The sequence below is a fragment of the Limulus polyphemus genome, unplaced genomic scaffold (genome assembly GCF_000517525.1).
Source record: "Limulus polyphemus unplaced genomic scaffold, Limulus_polyphemus-2.1.2 Scaffold6065, whole genome shotgun sequence".
Lineage (NCBI taxonomy): Eukaryota > Metazoa > Arthropoda > Merostomata > Xiphosura > Limulidae > Limulus > Limulus polyphemus.
The window spans coordinates 17,343-27,488 of record NW_013671675.1 but is presented as its reverse complement, the minus strand read 5'-3'; the positions used below and the strand labels follow the sequence as shown (position 1 = coordinate 27,488).

Here is a 10,146-nt window from a genome sequence, read left to right as displayed (position 1 = left end):
AAGGGACCATTTCCAAAATGGAAAGAGATGAGCAGGTCCACTGTGATTGATTTAGTACATAAGTGATATTGTGGTAAATAGAAAAGATATGAGGTTCTTATTTTTTATTCCAGCTTGTCAATATCAGTAATTTGAGTTCCTAATTCATACAAAACTATAGACTTAGTATTTTGACATCACAAACATCTAATTTGAACCTATGCTGCATTCAACATACCACGTGACACACAAAAATCAATGTTTAACTCTGTTTTTTAATATTTTCTTTTAAATTAAGAAATTAACTAATGTATAATACTAAAATTTGAATTATAATGTATAGTTTGATACCAAACTTATTGACATAAATTCATGAAGTAGTAGCTCAATAAAATTTTGAATGTGAATCAACAAATGTGATGAAATAGCCTTTGACCCATGACCCATATAGAAAGGGCTAAAGACAGACTTTCAGCTTATGCATTATTAGGTCACCAATTATTTAGACAGTGATCCATCTAGACTGGGACTGTCAGGACTGTAAATACATTATTGTGATGTATGTTACTTATTTTGTCTATTTGTGTTTTTATTAGTTTTCTTTCAGATCGAAATTTCGTAAAGTAGTGGTGCATGATTTTAATTGCGATCATCATACCCTGTAATGACTGTTACACATGACAGTTCCCTTGACAACAAATAAAATTATTCAGAAAAAGTATTGTTTCAAATATTGTGTAAACATGGGTATGGGTTTTCAGTTCTTTTGAAAAAAGTTCTTCGTTAATAACTTTCCTATTTTTTTTCATATAATTTTTTAAATATATATATGTATACTGTTCTTGTTTTGGGAAACAAAAACTAGAATTATTAAAATTTCAGAAATATTTACTCTTACTCATATGGGAACTTTCACCAGGAGATTAAAAGTTTGAATAAATAAAATGAAAATAACCTTACCAGGCAGGAAACCCCAGTCACTAAGGATCCTCTTGATGTACTACAAACCTACATGTGACAACATCAAATATTTCAGATACTTGCCATAATATTTTAATATTAAAAAACCATGTGACATTTGTTTCCTAAAAGATATGGTACATTGAAAAACAAAGACTTCTATCTGATATTTTATTAAAATATTTCTAGCAATTATATATGATAAAATTTTACAATGTGTTACTATTCACACACACACAAATTTAAACAATTAATGTAATATTTGATAGCCTACATGTCTGAAAAAATCATTACATTTATAGATATGATTTTACTATGTTCCATATCACTTAATGTTAAAATTAACATAACTGTTATGTTTTTATATATATAAACATAAATATGTATATACACGAATTTCATTTTATTGGGTGACATGTATAGTATTGTTACGTCTCCTTTCGTTAGTTAATTTTTCGTTAAATTCGTTCCAATGAAACTTTAGCGACACAAGTCCTTTCTTAAATAAAACTGATTTATTCTTTCTGAATACAACTTTACGATGCACTTAATTTCAACAGTCGCTCTATAACAAACGCTATAACATTGGCCAACAATATTCTGTCTGCATACATTCAATTACTCATTACCTTGTTGTCCCGTCATGTTGTGAACGTCTTATATATACCAGACTACCCCCAATCTAGTAGTCTCCCGATAATTCATGAAGGTTCGAGAAGGACATGGCGTGATACTAGTCACGTGACCTCGCTGATGCAACAGTATGTATAATGGTAAAGCAGACATGAAACAATAGACCTGCAGTACTTGACTTTTCAAGTCTTCTGTTGAAATAAACTGGATCTTGTTTCCATTAGAGTATTCAGCACTCTTCATTACTTTTTATCTCCAATGTTAACTTGAGAGACTAAGTTCAGTCATCACAAATCTTCCTATTATGATTGTTTAACCTCTTGCTCTATATATTAGAGTTGCATTTAAAACTTAATTAAACTACTTTATTATCATTGTATATAAAAATAAAGTTGGTATCAAAACATAGTTAATAAATCAAATTTTAATATTATATAAGTTTAAAGTTCTTAATTTTATAAGGAAGTGTTAAAAATAAATCTTTAATCTCTCCTAGTATGAGAATTGTAACATTTGCTCTGTAGGTCTTCCCTTTTCTCTAATTTATTTACCATTCCTCTGAGAAGTATGGAATTTAATGTACATTACTCGTTATAATATAGATATTACTTAGGCAAAGCATAATTTTTATAGTCTTCAATCTTATTTGGTTACAGAGCCGTAAACTAGAAAATCAGACCCGACTGTCACATCCTCTTATTCACAAATTGCCAACAGTTCTCTCTGATGTTTTGTACTATATTATTTATAACCAGTAGAAAGCTGAAATATTAATCTGCCAAATGATATATTACATTACATTGTTTTCTCTACAGAGAATTGTCTATTTTGTCTCCACTTTTAAACTTTTTCTCACAATATTCACATCAACAAGCTTAGCAGAACTTATAAATGCTTTTATCACATAGTTAGAAAGCCATAAAAATTATGATGGTTATAGGACAATGTTTGCTTTGTGCATGCTATTATTCTGGGATTTTAGGTGCATTATTTAATTTAACAAATAGTAATACCATTAGTATAAAAAAACAAAGTAGGCTTAAGTTTCTTTGACAGTCTATAGCAAAATAGTGAGGACCCAGGTAAGTACTATATTTCTTGTTTTTAATGTGTATTCTTTATTTATTATAAAAGTAACTAAAATGTAATAATTAGAAAATTAGGTGCTACTATTGCGTTTGATCTACAAAGATATTTACACTATAGTGCGCATTCTACACAGATACTATCATCATCATCACAATTTTAACTTTTGTTTATTTGCAATTGGCACCAGTTATTATAAATAACACTTTTAAACTAATAAAGTACAAAATACCATTACATAACGTTTTGGGTGCAAATATAATTGGAATGAAATAAATTATAACAATCAAAACTAGCACAATCATAACCTAAATTTAAGGTACTCCTTTGGAACACACAACTTATTAAATTATTATTATTATTTGCTGAACAAAACATGGATAGATATAAATTATTTAGCAAAAAATTATGTTTTAGTGAATCATTAAAATGGTGATGAAGATAGTATCTGTGTAGACCGCACACTATAGTAGCACCAAAACTTGTTAGGTTCAATAAGGAAAAATTATAAAAAAAAAAAATTATTCACAAGGTATGCTCACGAGCAACTTGTGCATTATGTAATTTGATATGGTAACGTGAGCTGCATGCTTGCTGAGTGATTTATAACTTGTGTTGTGGGATTATTAGTTTGACAGTGTTCAAAAGGAAATAAAACAATAGAATTAAGAGATTTGTACTGTTACGAGTTTTATGTTATAATTTATCTGGCTTTCTAACAAAGCTAAAAATTGGTAAGTAATTTGCATGTTTGGTCAAGCAGAATTTGAACATTAGCAGACAAAGAAAAGAATTCTAAAACTTTCTAAACTGGTTATTCAGTAAATTGGAATCTTCTCTTTTATATTGGTTAAAAATAATGCAGTAGTAAATGTTCTAGAGAGTTACTGACATTTCTTAAAGACAGGATGTACCAGGAGGAGCATGGCATGCCAGTTTGACTGTCTGGTTTATATTTCCATAAAGCAAGAAGTGTAAAAAATATAAGATTACATTTTAGCTCAAATATGTCTCATGTATAAGTGTATAATCTCTCAGAAACTTAGAAAATAATATATTGATGGAAAGTAAATGTAAAATTGTTTGTTTGTTTTTTAAGTTATGCATAAAATCAAATAAATTGTTAAAAATAGCAATATATTAATAGCATGGCTTACAAAATTAAATTATCACTTAGTACAATTTTTCTCGATGTGAAGAGCACATTCTTTTCTAAAGGTTTTCTGATTCAAAATGATGGGTCAAAGTGCACATCATAACCTTTTTTTACAGAGTTACATTCAAAATTAAATTTACCAACCTTATTATCAATGTATATCAATAACCTTGGCATCAAAATGTATTTTATGATTCAAATTTTACTATAACTTCTAATTTGTCTGTTTGATGCTAAGCAGAAAGCTATACATTGGACTATCGGAGCTGTGCCCACCATGGATATTGAAACAGTTTTCAAACTTACTACTGAGCCACTGGGATTTTAATTTCTTAATTTCAAAAAACAATATTCAAATAAATTTTCAACCTTCAGTTCTCTGTACCACATGACACTTATTCACATAGAATTGCCTATTTTACATTTGCCCCCCAGTGGCACAGCGGTATGTCTGCGGACTTACAGCACTAGAAATCGGGTTTCGATACCCATGGTGGGCAGAGCACAGATAGCCCATTGTGTAGCTTTGGCATCTGTTAAAGTAAAATAACAGATGCAAGATCAAATAAATTGTTAAAAATATCAATACCACTAGATTTCATCATATGGCCTTACCTTTGACATTTGAGGGTATAACTATATCTTATGATCAATCAAATCAGTTGAAATATACAGTTCAATAATTTTGTTGACTCTGTAAGAGATTATAGTTTTACCAAATTTCATATATGATGCTAAGCATCTCTTCACTTATTAGTCACACTAACTTTATTGCAACACAAACACTTATAAAATGTAACTCTAGAAAAGTGAGCAGGTAAAATATGCACATTAAATCTTCAATTACACCTAACAGCTAGTGAGTACTTACATCATTCATTAAGCTGTTAAATCACCTGAAGTGAAAATCTTGTAAGTACTAAAATTCTACTTCAGTTTCCTGTGAAATTTGGATTTCATAAAATCAATGACTTACAATTTTATATAATTCTGGTAACAAAATCAATAGTGTTAGTTACAAATAAAAGTTCTGGACTTAGAAAGCCAAAGGTTTAAAAACATTAGATATAAATATAGATAATTTACAAAAGATGAAAAACAAGTACTTTGTTTGTAATTTAACTATGTATTAGCAACATCCACATTTGGTTTTTGTTTCAGCTTGCAGGTCTGATCTGTCGTTGGAATTTGCTACGCATCACAGACTTTATTTATGTGCCCAAATTTTTAGCTCACTTTGCTAAAATAACTCTAGGTTGGCTGCTGAAATCTGCACCGCCACAGGAAGGAGTTATTCCTATGGGAGCAACTCTTGACATTCAACGACAACAGCAGCTAGAGCTACTTGAACAACAGAGAATTTTAAGTAGAGCAAGAGAGATAAGAGAAAATGGACAGATTCAGGTAAATTTTATTATTCAGAAAGAAAAAGCGCTTTTTTGAAGCTTTAGTTGAGACTGTTTACTCTTTACAACACATGATAAAATTAAGAGATCAAGTTGATAATTTAAAATTTTTCTTAGATAATTTGCCATGTCTTGTTGACAATGTTTTGTTTTTAGAATTTCAATAATATTTGAAAGTTCTTGGTGCTAACTAGAATATCATTTTAAAAAAATAGTTTGGATTAAAATTCTGATGTAGAACTAAAGTTGAACATAAAAGTAAAAATTGATTATAACATCATCGATGTGAATCTTAAGTGTCAAGCTCAAAATCTTAAAATTACAGAAATAAGTGAAGAAGTCAGTTGAAATATACACTTAGTGTGAATATTGTATAACAACGTTCTTACATCAATGCCTTGCAGCTATTGTTCTTCAGAAAACTGCGATACAGAAATTTTTGTGTGATGCATGGCCAAAACAATGGTCCTTAATAGACCTCTCGTCTTTAGGCTCGACAACAAATGGCTCAAGGCTATGCTGAAAGACTTGTGCCAGCATCAACACAAGACAGCAGGCTTTTTCCTTCTTCAAGCTCTAGGGAAGTATGGGAGAATGTGTTTAACCTCAGAAGAAGAAGAATTGGTGCAGAACATGAAAATCAATGGAATAGTAAGTTAATTAAGCCTGTTGTAAACTTTCATATTTGATTGGGAGTTTAATAACTGGTCTCTAGATTTGTTGTCCAGTATTAATACATTGTTTGATAAAAGTTAATTCTCATAGAAATGTATGCACATTCAGAAATTGTGTCATGCATTAATGTAGGTAAAATATGAAATGACTACTTGATAAATCTCATTTGGTTACTTTGATATCTGATAATTTGAGTAATACTTGTGTTTTAATGAATAACCTTAAACATCTTAGATATAAGTTGGATATTATTTTTGACACATATGCTCAAAGAGAACAAATAGAGTAACACTTGTATCTTCCATGTTCTGTGCATGTGTTTGGTAACAAAATTAGTGATTACAATATGAATGCTACCTCTATATTTAGACATATCTTTCTCTGACATTTTCACTGTCATGTAAAGCTAATTCTCATTTACTACTTCTATTTATCATTTTATGGTGTCACATCCCAATTTGTATTCACAGGATCTAATCATAAACTTACTACTCCATCCAGGTTTTCTTTGCCATGAAATTATAAATGCTTAGAATAAGACTGATTTACACTCACTTTCTTAAATTGTTACTTAACATTTTGACAGTTCTAATGTGCAGTTTATTGTTTAATTATATGCTTTTGTTTTTATTATTTTATATGGATCATTTTGAAATTTTTATTTTTTTAAGGTATGGTCCATGTTTCTAAAGATAGCTCTTTCACTTTCTGTTCTTGCATCTTCTAGCATTCTTATTTTATTTTTTATGCATTTTTACACAAGCTTCTTCCCATTCAACTCTATTGGTGGCATTCAGTTTCTTGTAAACCAAATTGTTTATTCATTCCTTGGTCCACACTTTTCTCACTATAGATTCTTGTCCTGCTTGGAAGCCTAAAGTGTCAACATTTGTAAATGAGAAACTTGTTGCTTTTTCATACAGAATGAAAAGGTTCAGAAATTAAAGCCGATAATAAGGTGCACTTTGCCCAATGTTGTGGATCTGTTTTCCTTTTTTAAGATGTTGATATAGTTATGATGTAAAAGATTAATTTGATTTCTTATATTTGATCCATGATCAAAGTTGAATTTATTTCCATTTATTATTTTTTCTCTGTCTTGTATGGCATTGTATTAGGAGGCTTAATATATATTGTTCATCTTGTTATACATTAATTATTCATATTGGTAGATCATAGCATGACCATGTAATAGAATTGATATGTTTCTTCTTTTTTATTCCATTTACAGTAGGCTTCAGGGAATATATATTTTGCTTTTTGGTTTTCTGTCTTCAGCCTGATGCCTGTATGAAGACAGGCTTAATCAGTAACTCCTTTCTGAAGCCTCATATTTGTATTTGTTAGCATCTGTGGTTTCATGTTCTAGAGGTTTTATCAGTAAAAAGGTTTTATTGTCACAAAGACTACTCTTCTTTTTTTTTTTGTGGAGGCAGAAGGCTGCTTTTATTTTAATGGGTGATTTGATTTATGCAGATACCTTATCTAATATAGAAGAACTGTGTTGCATATTGGTCATGAATAAATGACTCAAATCTTGTCTGGGATTCTATTTCATAAATGTTCCTCTTCCTCGTTCTGGAAATAAGGGATCCAGTTCTTCTTGTACCTGTGATCATTGGTTTTGCAATATTTTTAGATTCTTGACTCTTTTGATTCTCTGTTCTTTAATTCTAGCTCCTTTCTTTTTTCTCTTGAATTCAATTAATCTTTTTTTCAGAAATTCCATGACACTTTAGTTTTTTACATAAAAGAGTCTTCTAGATTTTAACCTTGTGTATATGTTTTTATGTTAAAAAAGGGTAGACTGATGTCCTTTCCTTAGGTTTGAAAACTTATCTTTCCATTTCTCATCCAAGTTTAGAAGTTTCAAAGAGCTGTATTTCTTTTTGGATTAATCATTGGACACTGAGATATATATCTCAATTTATTTTATTTTATTTCATCCATGTTTGTCTTTTCCTGCAGTTGTGGACAGTAGTATTCTGTATCAGACAAACCAGCAAGTCACATGACAACCACAGCAAATATATCATGGTGGAAAGAAATATATCAGAACTACATTTTAACATTGATGTTTTGTAGGTAGTGTGATACCATCTAAAATTATTAGCTTCTCGGAAGGGTATGTAACAGCCCTTTCCGACTCAAGATATTGATACACTTATATCATAAGGATATGTTCATATCATGAATTTAGAATTTCTAAGACAGGGATATCCCTTATACTTGATAGCAGTGGAAAGCAAAGGAATATGAATTCATGAACATGAGGGTCAGCAGCAGAATCTACCAATGTGTCCCAATGAACAGCATGCAATATAATCGAGAAAGGTCTCCATTTGAAAAAAGTGACATAAGTCATGTACACAGTTTGCTTCCATGAAATATCCAGGAAAGGAAGATTTCAAAAATCACTTCCTATTCCAATCACATCTTTTTTTTTCCTTTTAGCTATAGGAGTTTGGGCTGGTTGCAAATTCTTCCTGGGAAATACCTTGACATAGATTTCTATATGTGATAAGGGGGCCTTCCAGGGGGGGTCTGTCCGCACAGTCTGGGATCCAAACATCCCTTCATGTGGTTTCTGTATATGGCGACATGTGAAGGGAAGGAGAAGATCCTGGTGGTGAGTAATTCCTAGATCGTTGCAAAACACCACTTTGGACTTGAATTACTGTAGATGGGAGGTCTTAGAATGGCTTCCCCAGGGTCACTCAGCTGGTCAATTGTGGGTAGGGTATAGTGCTTATGAAACCTTGGCATTCTTGCACTTTCCTCAATGTGTTGAATTTTTTGCTGGTTGATGTATTTCCTGTGGGAACGAAGCTTGTACTGAAAGAAAAACTAAAAATTCTCTGTATATAAAACAATGTAATTTGATAGTTGAAAACTGTGGCTTTCTATTGGTTATAAATAATGTAGTATTAAACGTAAGAGAGAACTATTGACAAATCCTGAAAGAGAGGCTGTGACGATGACAGTTGGGTATGGCAAGAGGGGTCTGATTTTCTATTTGAAGGCTTTGTAACCAAACAAGATTAAAGAATACAAATATTATGCTTTGCCTGAATGATGACAGTATTATAATGAGTAATTTACATTTAATTTCATACTTATTGTAAGGGTGGTAAAGAAAGTGGAGAAGAGGGGATGTCTAGAGAAAAATGTCACATTTCTGACACTAAGGGAAATTAAAGATTTATTTTAATCTTGCCTTATAAAATTATGAATTTAAAACTCGTATACTATTGAAATATGGATTATTAGATATTATTGCATGCTGTACTAATTGGTATAACATGAACAAAAAGTAGTTTAATTAAATTTTGAATGTAACTCACTAAAAACCTCAGGACATGCTCAGTAAAAGATGCCTGTGGTTAGAGGGTTAAGAGGTTCTTTTCCTCTATGGATGAAAACCTAGTCAAACCAGTATTTCTTTGTTCCCATCACTGACAACAGTGAGCAGTCAGGTGCATTTTTCTCAGTTCCAACATGCATGACTGTTATGAGGTCCCTCCCTTGCTTAATCAATTCCCATAAATCTGATGAGGACCTACCCCTTCGATCCAGGATAGTGTCCATGGAAATTTATAGACCTCCTACTGGTAAACAAAAAAAGAGATTTTTGTAAATCCAAATAAAAGGGCTTCCCACATGAGTGTCCTCAACAATCTAGGTTTTCTCTCTAGTTTGTATGAAATTAAGGCCTTGGTTTATTCTTCCCATCCTATGTGTATCTCCTGATAGGAAACATCCCTAAAAATTGCCTTTTATTGTTTGTTAGTATTCATTATACAGAAGGGAAAGATTCATGGGTATTTAGCATGCTGGTTGATCAGCGAGCTCCCTCCATGAACTGCCACTTAATATGCCTATAGAAGCTATTGTTATCTTTGTTTCCATTGCTCTCACTGTCAAACTGTGTTCTCTATACTTGTCTCCAGGAGAGGAAAAGGAGTAAGCACACCTTGATGATCTTTTTTTAAGCAATTTCTGTCTCCTTTCATCATTGTGGGAGATGCAAGTGGACACAATCCACCCTGTGTTGTAGAGATATTGGTGAGAGGGGTAACTCTGTGGTGCATACGATTTCCGGTTGCAAGCTTTCTCTCTTCAGTACTGTAAAAATATACCTTCACCCATTCTATGTTGCCCATCTCACATGCCATAGTGGAAGCTGTAAAAGGACAATTGGCCCTCCTTCACCACAGTAGGTGTCTTTGACTTGTTAGCGATAAATTCAAC

At 31.6% G+C, this 10,146-nt stretch overlaps 1 protein-coding gene across 1 annotated transcript in view; it reads left to right on the top strand.

Moving 5' to 3' along the window:
- The window catches only part of LOC106473313 (ubiquitin-associated domain-containing protein 2-like), a 47,928-nt gene that overhangs the window by 24,863 nt on the left and 12,919 nt on the right, over positions 1-10,146 (top strand). Inside the window, exons 7-8 of the mRNA XM_022401772.1 lie at positions 4,976-5,218; positions 5,712-5,871. Coding sequence (XP_022257480.1) covers positions 4,976-5,218; positions 5,712-5,871 — 403 coding nt within the window. The remainder of the gene's footprint in view (positions 1-4,975; positions 5,219-5,711; positions 5,872-10,146) is intronic.